Source organism: Pezoporus flaviventris, unplaced genomic scaffold (genome assembly GCF_033815535.1).
Source record: "Pezoporus flaviventris isolate CSIRO_AGI_PZ_B2104156 unplaced genomic scaffold, CSIRO_AGI_Pfla_v1 ptg000070l, whole genome shotgun sequence".
NCBI classification, from domain to species: domain Eukaryota; kingdom Metazoa; phylum Chordata; class Aves; order Psittaciformes; family Psittacidae; genus Pezoporus; species Pezoporus flaviventris.
The window spans coordinates 6,102,003-6,117,367 of NW_026892618.1; the positions used below are offsets into that span (position 1 = coordinate 6,102,003).

The following is a 15,365-nucleotide window of genomic DNA, read 5'->3' on the forward strand; positions in this document are numbered from 1 at the left end:
TTCAAAATAGATTGAATTAGACCAGATGTTATGAAACATGGGCAAAAAGAAAGACCAATTCACTGTACTTTGTTACAGTGCAGCCAACAGTGTTTCAACAATAGGAGGGAGTAAAAAGCCTGGTCTTACAAGTATTTTCATCTCCAAAGCAAACTCCTCAAGAGGGAATTTACTGGAGCTATAGCAATGAACACAGTCTAGTTCATTCTTTTTGTGCTTTTGGAACATGCTTATTGCAGGTGTTAAAGCCATTATGAGAAAAATATTTCTGAGCAGTCCAAGAGTCATTTGGGCAATCAGATTAGAGATTAGTAAAAATAAAGAGGATACAAAGAAAGAGTGAATGGCAATGAATTATAGACCATATCTGAAATGTTAAGACTTTCTCCACTGGTTTGACTTTATGCAGAAAATGCAGCCAGGCAGAACTAAAGCAAATTGGTTTAATTCCCTTGAGGAAAGAGGAGCAAATTTTCCCAGCAACTTTCAGCTACAAGCATGCGTGACTGCAAATTTGGATGGAATGTACGATCACTAATCTACACACCAGTAATAAAACAAAACATAAGCCTTTCCCTACTGCTTCAGCAGTACGTGGGCACTGCCAATTAAAACACTCGGAGCAGGTGGAAAGGAAATGGTAAAATAAAACCAAATTAAGTAGAAGATTATTTGATATTTAAGTCTATAAATTCTTTTGACTGGGTCTCTTTTCTATTTATACATGCACAATGGGGCCCCAGTCTATAGTCACTGCTGGGGGACAAAGGTTTTTCAGACTTCCAAAACCTGAAAGAAACAGTCAGCTCTTCAAAGAAAACCACTTCAGAAAAGGAAGCTAGACTTTCCAAAGTGCTTTCCCCTGAAATCTGCCAAAAGCCCTCAGCCTGTATTTAATTTTAAGCAGGAGGGGTAGTTCCAAAGAAATTAAAGCATTGGCTCAAGAAGTTAAGCATGTACTCCATGTAGTTCAGTTTGCTGAACTACAGCTGCAGAAATAACTAGAAGCCTTCTAAAAAAGGCCAACATCAAGAGCAAAAAAGTGTTAACTTTAGAGGAAACAAACTGTCATGATGAAAAAGCAGCTGCCTTACAGTGTGGGAAAAGTACAAGTATTTCAAAAGAGCAAGGGAAACTCATAAAAGCAATGTCATAGTTCCATCAAAGAGAAAACTGTAACTTCCCAATCTTACTCTCAGTCTTTCCAATTACTAAGATACAGGATTTAGACACATCTCAGCATTTTATAGTATCACTAATTTACTTTCTAAACATGCTTCTTGAGAACAGTCATCCTACCAACTTTCAGGACAAGTGCACCATATGAAAAAAACATTGCAAAACAAAGCAAAAACCTCCTAAAAAAGTATTTTCTGTGAGCTTTTCTGAGTCTCACCAAGCCCCAGTCCCTCCAGGACATTTTCTATGCCACTCAAAGTACCATCTCCTGAAAAGCCTGGCATTAGCTCCATTTTCTTTTCCTCAAAGAAATCTCCCACGGATCAGATTGCCCGGCATGGCTCAGAGGGTTACTTCCTTAGTAAAATTAGTGCATGCAGCTCGCTCTGTACCTTTAACACCACAAAACCCACAGTCACATTTCCAAAAGAGAATTCTGAATTGAAAGAGGACATTGGTAAAACCTGGCAGTGTTCAAAAGCAGAGTTTTAGACCAACAGCACTGATCCACTGAGGCATTTCAATGAGTATTTCCCCAACCAGTAATCAATTTTACACAGCATGATGTAGTTCCTCTGTTCACTCCTTCCTTTACTCTAGGGTGAACATTAACACCTATGTCAACAGCAGATCCCTCTGCAGAGAGTGTATCTAAAAGCCTGGGTATAGCTTTTGTCTGCTATTTTGCTATCAGAAAGCATTGCAGTCTTTTTTGCTTGGAGTTACCTGTGCAGAGGAGGTGATCCTGAAAGTATCCCTTTCCACATGAGGTCACACACTGCCTGTTCTTCATGAGTAGAGATGCCTGGCACGAGGAGCACTCAAATCCATTGGTACAGGCTGAGCATGTTTCACTGCAGGCTTCCAAGAGAAAGAAGAAAGATCATAGAATCATAAAACATAAAATGGTTTGGGTGGGAAGGGACATCAAAGCTAATCTAGTTCCAACCCCACTGCTACAGACAGGGATACACTGGACCACGTTGCTCAAAGCCCTATCAATGCACCCTGGCCTTGAACACAGCCCAAACATCTTGATGCAACAAGACTCCTCTGCTCTAATAAAAGGAAATAATTTTGCCTCATTTTGGCAAACAAGTTTGAGAATTTGCCTGAAACCTCAAGGCCATGGTTACTATTCAGTATGTGCCTGAATGCTTTTCCAAACAAAGCCTGGCAATCTTTTTATAAAAAGCCTGTGGGATCCTACAAACAAAAGCACAGCATGCAACAGAGAGCCATGTGACAGGATATAAGCCCTTGCAGAAATTACCTAAGCAAGCACCCCCATCCTGGTAGAAGCCCAATTCACAAATCTCCACACAGCGCCCATTCTGCAGCTTCTTCCTTGGGTCACGACAGGCATTACAGTGATCAAAGGACTGAGAGCAGGTCAAGCAGTCTGGGTGGCACTCAACTGGCACAAAGGAAAGATACAATGATAAAAACCACCAGCAATGTTTTCAATCAGGAAGGCACAAAACAATGCATAATCCAAAATCAAACTGAAATTCATTACTTATTTCTATTAGCAATTCAAGGTGTGTTAGCTTTGGAGTAGGTTTTTTTAACCATGATTACATAAAGTGGGCTAACTATTATATCGTCGTATTCCAGCATGGGAGAAGTTACTACACAGCTCACATTTTCTAGGCTATTGATAAACAGGATATTCATTGTTCACATGGTTTCTCAGCAGTAAAAATCGTAAGACATCAGGAATTAATGGTCTGAAACAACCTGAATTAGAGTTTCCTTCAGTCAAACCCTGCAATAAGTCAAGACTGTTTCCATGCCAGGTCAGAGTACAGGTGGCAGACCACTCCCCCTCCAAAAAAAGGCTTTGTGTCACAGTACCATAGCAAACATTTCATGGCCACAGGCACCTTCTCAAACGACACAGCTGCTATGTTTGCAGAGGCCAAGGAAGGACTTCTTTTGCTTTACTACTGAGCTACTTCAGCTTGCTGGAAGAAAAGCTGTCTGTTCCTTTCCAGCAAGTCAGCAAAAAAGGATCACAATGCTGAAAACTCCTTCAATTACACTAAATCACCTGCATGTTTTCAGGGAGGTACCTAAGGGAAGAATTTGGAATCAAAAGCTGCAGAAGACATAGAGTTGAAGATAACAATGAATCCAGAGTGATAAACAAGAGGACTATAGGAGTCTCTGTCTCTATTCATTTCTTCCCAATGACTTTCCAAATATATGTACAGCCCCATCCTTCCAGTCTGACAATGAAAGGTACAGAATGGGCAATTTTTCTCTAGATACAAGAAAAAATTCCCTCTGCTTCAACCCAAATATTCTCAGTGAGAGGGCATATTTGCTGGTTTTAACATAAATACAGCTGTGCTCAGGGCTATATGCTTTACACTGCCTGAGAATGAATGGGTTCTCTCTGTCTGCTTCCCCCAACACATCTGTGAGAAGCAGCAATAAATTTTTACTGGCTTTAACGAAGCAGATGCATTAGGGATTGATGCTCTGGGCTCACAGATTGAACTGCTACAGGGTGGATTTTGCATTTGTTTCTTATCCCCTGTGATGCAAACCAGAAAAAGAGCGGAAAATAGCAGGCTTCAGGAAAGGAAATTTCCATTTACCTTTTAGGACAAAAAAGTGCAAGTTTGGCTCTCTCTGTCCAACACCATGATTTCAAAGCCTGTGTTTTCCAAAATGCGACCATTATGGAAGCTAAACTAAGAGGCCAGGTTTTCAAAGGTAATCAGTATGCAGTGGCACTTCTTGATAAGAAGAACAGAGAGGTGCTGAGAGCACTTTATAATCTGTCCTCTCCTTAGGAGCCTGTGCAGGGGCTGTTCCCTTTTGTAAATCCACAACAATTTTATCTGAACCAGCCAAACCCCATTTTCCTCACTTTTCAATTTGTAGTGCTTTGCATTTGTATTAGCATGCAGTAAATAACAAGCTTTAAAGCCTTAATATGGCAGATGTGCTAAGGCACTCCTGCCAACGAAAGCATAATTAAACTGTGAAGCTATTTTCTTTTTACCGAGATAAAACATTAACCAGAGCACTCTGATAAAACTAAAGTTACATAAATGCAACAAGAAGAGCCACCAACGTGATAAGGTAGCAAACCATACCTAAAGCCTACCAACTATGAAATATAAGTCAAGGAGAATGACAAAATCCTTGAGAAAAATTAATTTATATGCAAAATTAACATATAAGCTATCCTAATCTTTCCAAACAATTATTAATTGGCAGCTATTCAGATTTGAGTAAGTTTGTGGCATAAAAATGGAAGTGGGCTTGTTACTTCCACTCCCAAGAATCAGGAGCCCATAAAGTTATGATTCAGAAAGGAGCAGTCCCCTGCTTTGTAAAACTCATGCTGAAGACAAAAGAAAAAGACTAAACATTTCCAAAACACCAAATACAAGGAGAAACTCTTTTGTCAAAAGAAAGCTGTCACATATATCAGGGGAAATCAGTGGGAGCTTTTGGATGAAGCCTGAACCTCGCTAAGAACCCTAATGATATGGACCTATGAACTCTAATGATACACACCCTAGATGACATGGAAACCAGTTAATTAGCAAGTGAAAACTGAAGACAAGTTGCAATTCAACGCAGGTCCTGGGGAAGTGAAGACCACGGGGATGCCAGAACAATCCCCATGCCAGAGGTGTATGTAACACACACTAACATGAGTGACAGTGAGGAATGACTGACCCTGGGTTTGTACCTGGCTTGCAGTTCAGGCAGCAGTCATCCTTCACCTCAACAGCTAGGCTGCCAGGCGGGCAGGGTGGGCAGGAATGCTGGAAGCAGGTCACCTCTGCGTCCCGACATTCACATTCTCTGCACGGCCCTTCTGCCCATTTCTCTCCATTCTGCATAAGAAAAGCACAACAGTCAGCATCAACAGGGAAGCAAAGCCTTTGCACAAAGTGTTTGTGCATGTATGGAACTCCCTGGGTGAATTGCAAGGCTACCAGTAGTAAATTAAACATTTCTGGGGCTGTTTCAGCACTGAGGCCTGCCAACATAGGACTGTGCTTCTGTGCTGTTAACTCTCCTGACCTCTTTGCCTTTCCAGAGTAAGGCAGCCCACAAAGTGCCTGCTGAGTCGTCCTTGGCCCATGAAAACATGAGCACATTCAACCTCAGCACTCCCCCTAAAGCATGGTGTTTTCCAGCTAGCACTATGTCCTTTCGTCTTCTTCACCTCCCTTAATTTTCACAGGATCACAGTCTGGTTTGGACTGGAAAGGACCTTAAAGCTCAGCCACTTCCAATCCCCTGCACTGGGCAGCGACACCTTCCACTAGAGCAGGTTGCTTCAAGCCCCGTCCAACCTGGCTTTGAACACTGCCAGGGGTGGGGCAGTCACAGCTTCTCTGGGCAACCTGTGTCAGGGCCTCATAATCCTCACAGCAAAGAACTTCTTTGTAATGCCTAGTATAAATCTCCCCTGAGTCAGTTTAAAGCCATTACCCTTTCTGCTGTCTCCATACCAGAGGTGCTCTAGCCCCTGGAGTATCTTCATGGCTTCCTCTGGACTCGTCCTTTCTAACCCTCAAAGCATTTTATTTTCTCTCCTCCTCCCTTCTGTTGCCCTGTTTTCTACCACTAAGGACTTGCCCACATATCACAGAGATGAAGATGTATCACCAGCTTGCTTCAAAACTATTCATTGCACCTAACATGTGTCTACTTTTACTACTCGTTGGAGAGAAGAGGCCTTCCACTTCCTATTCCCTCCTGTGATGTGCATCCCTGGGTTTGCTCAGAGGCCAACAAAGCTCAGTGGATGAGGCTCTGCTGGCACCACATGAAGAAGTCAAAAGGCAGAAAAGAGACAGCAAACATTTTTAAATGTCCGTGAAGCTTTTGTGCCAGTTCCTCTCTTAAAAGGGATAAAGCACAAACTGGAATAAACACCTTAATATGTTTTACCTCACTTGGGTCAGAGAAAGAGATCTGAGGAAAGAAAGGGAAGTATTAGCTTTAAAAAGGGAGTATTAAACTTCCCATTATCTCACATGTGTTGGCAAACAGCAGCTATGAGCTCCAGCCTTCACCTGTCCGAGCAATGAAAAGACCATTCCTAGTACATTTAAACCAAGATAACTAATGTTTTCTTTGTATTTAATTACAAAATGAAAGTTCTTTGACAATATTAATAAAGTACTGAGTAAAGTAAAAATTACGATCAGTGGGATACATAGCAGAAAGCTATGCATTGCCCCAGCTCTGCAGCCTCTAGTTTATAGGATTAAAGTCAGGTGTCTTTAACTCCATGAGATGTGCAAGAAACCTGCGAGTACATATATTAAATATTAAAGGGAAATGATTGATTATACTGCACAAAGGAAAGCAAGGCAAATTTAAACTCTGCAGCAGACACACACATTGTAAACAAGCATTTTCTGTAAATTGTAAAAGTAGTCTGCAGACAGTATTAATGAATTATTTTTCTGCTACACTTGCAAATAATACCCTTCTCAGAACTGAAAAGGGAGAGCAAAACTCACTATTACATGCTCCAAAGTACCAGGATACTCACAGCTTTGGTATGTTCTTTGTAAACACAGTAACTATTACTTGAAATACATTCAGGACAGCACTTCCCATCTAAGTGAATTAATTCTTCACCCTGTAAAGAGAAAGGTTGCAGCAATTCAAATGGAATCTACATTGCCAAAAATACTCTGGAATGCAGAGGCAGAGCAGCTCTTGCTCTGGAATGCAATCTTCAGTATCTAATTTCGCCTTATCTTCTCTCCAGCCTACTTCATCTCTGAAGGTACAGTTTGAAAAATGGGCCTGGTGAATACTTGCCCAACAAACCTCGGGAAAAGCCAGAGATTTCAGTGATAAGGCCATTACTTCATCCCTAAATTCAGCAGAGAATCACCCTTTTACTGTGGATCACTAGGATTTCACTGGACCACTGTCAAGATTTCAACGCACAGAAGCTTACCTTTGTTTTGAATGGTCTACTTCTTGTCCCCAAGAGAATTACTAAGCACATGCTCTACTTATCCCAGATGGAAAAAGTCTGTTCTTGGTTACAACTGTACAGCTCCACAGAAACCACTTAGCTAACTTCACTTGGAAGATAAGAATTTAGCAGCAGGAGGAAGCAATGAAGTGCCCTAATTCATCACAACTTTTTGTGTCTAAGTGTAAGCTGAATATTTAGAAAAGAGGGACACTGTCCTAGAGAACAAGGACACAGCCTGAAAGAAAAAGCTTCAGTTTCCTTAGGAGCTTTTCTGGACCAGGTTCTCATACACTGTTAACATAGGCAAGATAATACATACTCAACAGAAACTGCACAGATGTTGGTGGCACACTCACCAGTTTTTGCCTGTGAATTACTTTAGGCATAGGTAAGGCAGTAACAGCACCAGCCACCATTAGTTTTATCAAGGCAGAACAACTAAGCCAGGCCACACTCTGGCAACCCTCATACATTTCTGAGCATGATTAAGAGAGGAGAAACCGTGTGGTTCTTAGTCACTGAGGACCACACACAGCCTGTATCTCTGCCAGTTCGATGCATTTTGCTCTTCAATCATTACTTCAAAATACTATTGGCAGTGGTTGGATCTTGTGTTACTACTATGTACTGTAAACTCTCCCATCCCCAACCCTGCCCACTTCCCCACCCACATACATAAACACACTACAGAAAACCTGAGAACCAGGATTGTTCATTATATTCCAGGCTGAGAACATCGAAAGGCACTGATGGGCTGGGAGACAGAAGAGAGAAAAAAGATGTTCTGTGCAACCTCCTTCAAACACATACACACCTCAAACACATCTATAGGCATTACCCATAACTCTCAACTAGCTCCATTTCTTTCAAATACCAGAAACACATTTGCAACTCGCTGGCTGTCTGGTAGTCACGCAGCACCCTGCAAGCTCTGTCCTTCCCAGAGCTGGCAGGCTGGCAGCAGAAGTATTTCATCACTAGCCTACTCAGGTAGGCTGCAGCATCCTCTGCTAGCACCCATAACCCATCTTCCTCTGAACATCCTCAAGGGTGCGCTTACTCAGCTGGGGTGCTGGCAAGTGCTCCAGCAGGATTCTTTGATGCTCTGACAGTTTTGAGTGGATCTGGTTGAGTGCATCCACTTCAAGATCCAGGGCTAACCCAGCCTGCCACATTACTTGTACTCCCAGCTCATCAGTAAGCTGCTGAAAATGGCTTTTTGAAGATTAGTCAGAATCACCACAGACACTTTCATTTGGCAGCTGCTACACAGGTTTGTTTGAAAGGATTTATAAGCTAAACCTCTATGCTCAAGTAACGCTGCTCTACTATGTCGAGCTGTCTAGGATTTGCAGTTCATATTTGTGGCCTCATTACACTTTAAATAGGATGATGTGACCAGAAAATTAAGAGTGCCTTAATGAAGAGATGAATCCAAATGCTCCTAGCTTCACATCAGCTCTGATTTATTTATGAGGGTAAAACTCAGACCTACAACTCAAAAAGGAAAAAGCAAAGGAAAAAGGAAATATTTAATTTGCTTTTTGAGTAAATATTTTCTTGTAATTAATTAATTAATGTGCCCCTTGCATTACTAAGGTGAACTATGATTGGTCATGACTTGAAGAAGCAAGAGAAGCCATGCAGAATAATAAATCCTTGGGAAAATATCTTCTATCAGGTGGGACCGTAACTCTTGTCTACAACAAAGACACTGTCTTCCTCCTTCTTCCTCTGTTTCATTCAATTCAAAATTGCAGCGGTTCATTCTCTGACAAATAATATCACCTTTTTAGATGCTCAGGCTTTAAATGGGTGGTTTCCTTTGAGAACCTAGTTTGAAAAATTGCTGCACACCTCTCAACGCCCCCGACCCCCAGTTTTGAACCCTACATGTTAACATCTCCAGCTATTCTTCCGTAAAATATCCCTGACTTTCCTGAATAATGGATTCTTTGTCCGTACCTAAGATATAAGCATGAATATTAAATAATTCTCCCTACTGAGCCATGACAGCATGCCATCATCATTAGTGTAAATGATCCAATTTACAGCCATAAGCATGCAGGAAGCTGAGTGAAACAGATGCAAGTGCACAAGATTTTATGACAGCCACGACTTTCCACTCAGCAAAATCTCCCCAAGCAGTTTAAGGTCAGATGATTGTCAGCAGTACTACACCAGTGACAAGAGTTTGGGTCCCACACTCGGTGCGTTTTTGCTATTTAAAGGCACATTCTCAGATGTAGAAGGATACACTTTTATTCCCAGATACATTTTCTCTGTGTGATCATCATCTGGATGACCCCATGTGTGGATTCTCACTTTTTTGAATGCTCATTAAAACAATCTAGTCCAGTGAATCCACTATGTCCAGAGTTTGGCTGGACTTCAGACACAACACAAGGGTGTTGCTACTCAAGATTTAACATACAGGCAGAGTCACCAGCAAAGCATTAGACACTGAGAGGGAAAACTCAGGAGGCTACAATTCCTTCCCTTCTCTTCACTGACACTGTGGAGTAATAGGTGTAAAGCAGGTATTAGCCTACCAATTAAAACAGATGCAGTGACAAACAACACAATTCTTATCCCACTGCTAAAAGGCAATTCACAACATATTTATGTGTCTGTGTGAAGCATTCAACCCTATCTAACGCATTTTGCATATCCACTTTAGAGCAAATATAACCTAACCTGAGGGAGGCTGTGGGTGGTTAGTTTTGGAGTAAACAGCACTGGGAATAGAATAGCTTTGCTTCCTTCCATGCCAAGAATGGTATGGAAAAAATGGAGGAAAGTGGAACACTGACTTCCATATCCAGACACCTTACTGAAGCCCACTGTAGCATACAGAACGGAGAAAAAAGGAACATTTCTTGAGCTTTTAACTATCTCTGACCTCTATGTTTCTCCCCAGCTCCTGGTAAAGACAGCGGTCACTGAAACTTCTGGGTGTTTGACCCTCCATTATAGCAGGCAGGCAACAGTGGAGGAAGGAATCTAAGTTAAATTAGTCACTGATTTACACTGGCTTGCTTCACAAAACAAGCCTGCTATGAAGTCAGACTTGCAGAGGAAATACAAAGTTTCCTCTCCTTTCCCGAGAACCGTTTTCAAGGTAAATTGCACTAAACAAGCCCCAGAATGTCAGCTGAGAAAAAAGAAAAGAGGAAAGTAATCAAAAGACTTGAGAGATCCATCTTGAAACAAGAAAGCCTTTCTTACCTTGGCACACTCCACTTTGGCACACTCTGCTACCTGGCAAGTGACTTGCCCTGCATCACACACGCAGAAGTCGCAGTGAGTACTATTCCACATCTCACCATGGTACCTGGGAGTGTCCTCATACAAGCAGTTTCCCCTGGAAGGCACACACTCCTCACAGCACTTCCCAGGATGCTGCACCTTGTCTTCCCCCTGCAAAACATCAGCAAGCATTGAGCAGGACTGCCTGAACCTGTTGGCACAGGCACAGTGATATGTGCCAGCAGGGTATCAGATGTGAATGATTTTTAACTACCTTCTCACAGGTAACAGAGTCACAGGTCTTGCTCAGACATCTGACTTCCCCTCTGTGACAAGCACATGCAGTGCAGGCACTTTTTTCCCACTGTTCACCATGCTGTTCAAAAAGAACATATATGAAGTGTTAAGCACTTTTTCAATCATAGAATCATAGCCAAATTCTTTCCAGAAATCCATGCTCCTTGTGGAATATGATGGCTCCTTCTGCATGTCTGTATCAGATAATAAACTCTTCTTAAATGCTTAACTCTACATGATCAGCAAACAGGAAGAGGGAGATGTCCCTGTGATGTGTATTTCTCATCAACTTCAAGCTACTGACATTGGTGAGGCCTATTAAATCCTAATAATTACTATTATTAGCAAAAGATAATTACTAACAGAGTATCCCATAAACATAATCATTAAATAATGCATTAATTCCAGATGATACAATGAAAGCTATAAACACTTTGATCTTCACCAGTGCTTTCTGCTTTCCTCCTTCAAAAAAGTGTGAAAAGAAAGTGCCTAATCTGCTTCACCTTGCAAACTTCCTTTCTGCTTGCCAGCAAATTTTTATCTAGTCCTAATTTCTTTCAACTCTTCTGGCTTCCCAGGAAATAAAAAAGCAACGGTTGTACTAAGCTATCAGTGCTGGCAGAAAGTCAGATGCTGGGGGGAAGGGAAAGAGAGATGTGCCAGAACTTGTGAACAGCTGCCTTTTGGTGCGGTTTGTCAAGAGTTACCTGGTACACTCTTCCTGACACTGAGCAGGGCTTTGGAAGACATTCCGGGCAGCATTTTCCAGGAGGTGTAACCATAACTTCATCCTAAACAGAAAGCATGAGAGACAAGTAAAGTAAGAGAATGAACAGTTAACATGGGGCTCAGCATCACTGCCTGGAATTCCAGGGGTGTGGTCTCTCTGTGATAACCCACAGCCACTCAAGGTTTCATTTTTGCTCCAGTATCTGGGGCAGTCTTCAGAGCATAAGACCAGTGTAGAAAACTAAAGACACTTCCTTCATCTCATTTTCTGGGCCCCTTTGGATGGCAACTGAGGTCCAAATACATAGATGGGTATATAGGTGCAGATAAAGACGCACACAGAAGATAAAGTACTTATATTCAGGTATGCAGATATACAGAGGGGGGAAAAAGTCTATATAAGGCTATGTAGAGAAGCATACTAAAGCATGAGATGGAAAAGATTTATTTTCCTGGTACTGCCCCATTTTGAGGCTTTGAACATGTGATTTACACTCAGGCTTTTGCACTGTTTTAGTTAAATACATACAGCACAACTGTCTGTACAGGTGATAAATTATGCTTAAAACTGAATTATCCTAATCTAAACTTTTCCATGACTGGTTTAAATCACACTGGAGTAAGCTGGCACTTCACATCAATATAACAGCTCCTGTGCACCTCAACTCTACCCATCCAAAAGGCATCTGCAATTCCCCTGCTACAATTCAATGTACATCCAATGACTTGGAATACTTCTGTTCACCAGCACCTCCCTGCAACCACATCAGGATGACCACATCAGAAGACTTACTTGTAGTGTAGGGCTGGTAGTGTAGAAATGCCAAGCACTATTATCTGCTTTGTTAGCTTTCAAAGAAAGAATGGAAGACTTCATATAAAAGTTACCAAGGATAACTTTTAAGCAGACCTAAAAGAACTCTTTCATAGATTTTGGTGGAATATGTGGTGGGACATTCAGGTGCACTCCTGCGTGCAACATGCATTTTTGAAGTTCCTCTCCCTCAACACCCAGGGAAGGGCCCAGTTACCTGAAAGATGGACGACTGGGATAATTTATGTATTGGCTTTTGACAGGGAGTGAAGAATGAAGAAAGTAACAGAGATATAGGCACAAGAAAGAAAATGTTAGGTATGATTGAGAGTACATCCTGCTAATGTCCCTTCCACCAGGCACCTGAGTAGGCAATACCTTGAACACCATCAAAATCGGCTTTCTTCTGCATTAACTTGGATGCTCTCAGCAGGTTATTCTCAGATACATCACAGCACCAACACAGTTGTTTCTGTTTCCACAAATTAAATCCTAATGATTAGCTGATTAAACATTAGTGCAATCAGTCAGCAGGTAATAGCAGTCCATTTGGAGTGGGAAAGAGGGAAATCTAATGCAAGCATAAATTTGTTTTAATGCACAGTACTTAGTAAATCTAACTGAGTATCTCAGGACAAAGCAAAACACGATTAGCATGCACAGAAACAGGTGTGTTAATGGCACAAACATCTGGCCCAGTAGTAGAAAGCTGCATAAGCATCAATAGGGAAAAAAGAAGTTTATGACTAGTGCTACAGGGAAGTGTGCATGCATTTCAAGGGAGCTTCTGCAATCATCGATGGAGTATGGTAGTAGATTAAAAAAAAGCTGGTAAATGGCACCCCCTAAAACATCAAGTCAAGGTCAGAAAGAAGAATTTCCAGGGAGCCAGTTCCTGCACTTCCTTGGCACAACATGCTGTTGTAAAAGATTACACCAAGGTGCCCAAGACAACTGGTACAATGGGCCCAATGAAAGGAAATCCAAAAAAAGCACAGTCATGCCCTTAAGCATTTGCAGTATAATAACAAGAATTAAAAAACTGAGTCACTTGTATAAAGTGTGAAGTACTGTCTATAATCCTGTGGTATTTTGGTTGGGCTGATCATTGCATAAGTGCCAAGAACTCATCATATGTCCACAGCAAAAACACCGGAGACAAAAATGTCCCAATTCTCTCACCTGGACTAAAACCGTGACTCATTGCTTGAGCTTGCCTGACTTATCTGGCTGGCTTGGTCGATTTCTGAACACAAGCACACATAAGAAATAGTGCTATTTCAGCTGAAGTTGTTTTGTATTTCTGAACTCTTGGAAGGGGAATTTCATCTGCATTTGATTGCTTTCAACTGTATTTCTGGAGTTCCTATTTTAAAAAAACATAAGTCCTGCAAATCAAACTTTCAGCTGCAAACCAAACACTGAAATTTGTGAAGACAAAACCCCACCAAAAAATCTTTTCATTACTTCCCTCTTAGAAATAAAAAAAACCTGATCAACCCTACATTATTTTTTTAGTATAAAACATAGAAGCAGTTTTTTTAGACAGTATTGTGCTTAATTAGCCAGCAATGACGAGAGGAATCAATGTGAATAAAATGGTGAAGAAAGAAGACAGTAGAGAAGAGACAGCCAACATAGAATCATACAATAGTTAGGGTTGGAAAGGACCTTAAGATCATCAAGTTCCAACCCCCCTGACATGGGCAGGGACACCTCACACTAAACCATATCACCCAAGGCTATGTCCTCCCTGGCCTTGAACACCACCAGGGATGGAGCATTCACAACTTCCTTGGGCAACCCATTCCAGTGCCTCACCACCCTAACAGGAAAGAATTTCCTCCTTATATCCAATGTAAACTTCCCCTGATTAAGTTTTAACCTGTTACCCCTTGTCCTGTCACTACAGTCCCTAATGAAGAGTCCCTCCCCAGCATCCCTATAGGCCCCCTTCAGATACTGGAAGGCTGCTATGAGGTCTCCACGCAGCCTTCTCTTCTCCAGGCTGAACAGCCCCAACTTTCTCAGCCTGTCTTCATACGGGAGGTGCTCCAGTCCCCTGATCATCCTCGTGGCCCTCCTCTGGATTTGTTCCAACAGTTCCATGTCCTTTTTCTGTTGAGGACACCAGAACTACACACAATACTCCAGGTGAGGTCTCACAAGAGCAGAGTAGAGGGACAGGATCACCTCCTTTGACCTGCTGGTCATGCTCCTTTTGATGCAGCCCAGGATACGGTTGGCTTTCTGGGCTGCAAGCGCACACTGCCAGCCCATGTTCATTTTCTCATTGACCAACACCCCCAAGTCCTTCTCCGCAGGGCTGCTCTGAATCTCTTCTTTGCCCAACCTGTAGCTGTGCTTGGGATTGCTCTGACCCAGGTGTAGCACCTTACACTTGGCATGGTTAAACTCTGTAAGTTGGCATCAGCCCACCTCACAAGCGTGTCGAGGTCCCTCTGGATGGCATTCCTTCCCTCCAGCGTATCAACCGAACCACACAGCTTGGTGTCATCAGCAAACTTGCTGAGGGCGCACTCAATCCCACTGTCCATGTCACCAACAAAGATGTTAAACAAGACCGGTCCCAACACTGGTCCCTGAGGGACACCACTCGTTACCGGTCTCCAGCTGGACATTGAGCCATTGACCACAACTCTTTGCGTGCGGCCAGCCAGCCAGTTCTTTATCCACTGAGCGGTCCACCTATCAAATGCATATGTATATTGATAGGCTTAACTGTCACTCCACATCATTTCCACACATCAAAGCTCCCTTTTCCAAATTGCCTGCTCGTCACACAGAAGATTTGCCTACTAATTTGCACATCTGCTTGAGAAATGGCCCTGGCCAAGGGAAAGAGGACAGCAATGTGTAAGGTCCCCCAGCAGGCTGATGGGTCCTGACCTTACTGCACAGTAGAGCCTGGCAGGAAGCTGTAAAGCACCGAGTCACACCGTCCCTGCAGATGCATTTGGAGCACCGACCAAGGTGCCAGTCCTCCCCATCCTGGAACAAGTGTCCATCAAAGGAACAAGGCTCTAGGAGATAGGAAAACAAAACGTGATTTTCTTTTCCAATGCCCCTTAAGCCCTTTCTGTCATCCATAAC

General features: G+C 42.3%; 1 protein-coding gene across 1 annotated transcript in view; it reads right to left on the reverse strand.

Annotated features, from left to right (window-relative positions):
* Nucleotides 1–15,365, reverse strand: part of FRAS1 (Fraser extracellular matrix complex subunit 1) — a 156,929-nt gene that overhangs the window by 83,887 nt on the left and 57,677 nt on the right. The window contains exons 6-13 of the mRNA XM_061472100.1: nucleotides 15,162–15,295; nucleotides 11,416–11,499; nucleotides 10,683–10,784; nucleotides 10,388–10,579; nucleotides 6,719–6,808; nucleotides 4,895–5,042; nucleotides 2,453–2,596; nucleotides 1,906–2,040 (exon numbers count right to left, since the gene is read on the reverse strand). Of these exons, the coding sequence (XP_061328084.1) occupies nucleotides 1,906–2,040; nucleotides 2,453–2,596; nucleotides 4,895–5,042; nucleotides 6,719–6,808; nucleotides 10,388–10,579; nucleotides 10,683–10,784; nucleotides 11,416–11,499; nucleotides 15,162–15,295 (1,029 nt within the window). The remainder of the gene's footprint in view (nucleotides 1–1,905; nucleotides 2,041–2,452; nucleotides 2,597–4,894; nucleotides 5,043–6,718; nucleotides 6,809–10,387; nucleotides 10,580–10,682; nucleotides 10,785–11,415; nucleotides 11,500–15,161; nucleotides 15,296–15,365) is intronic.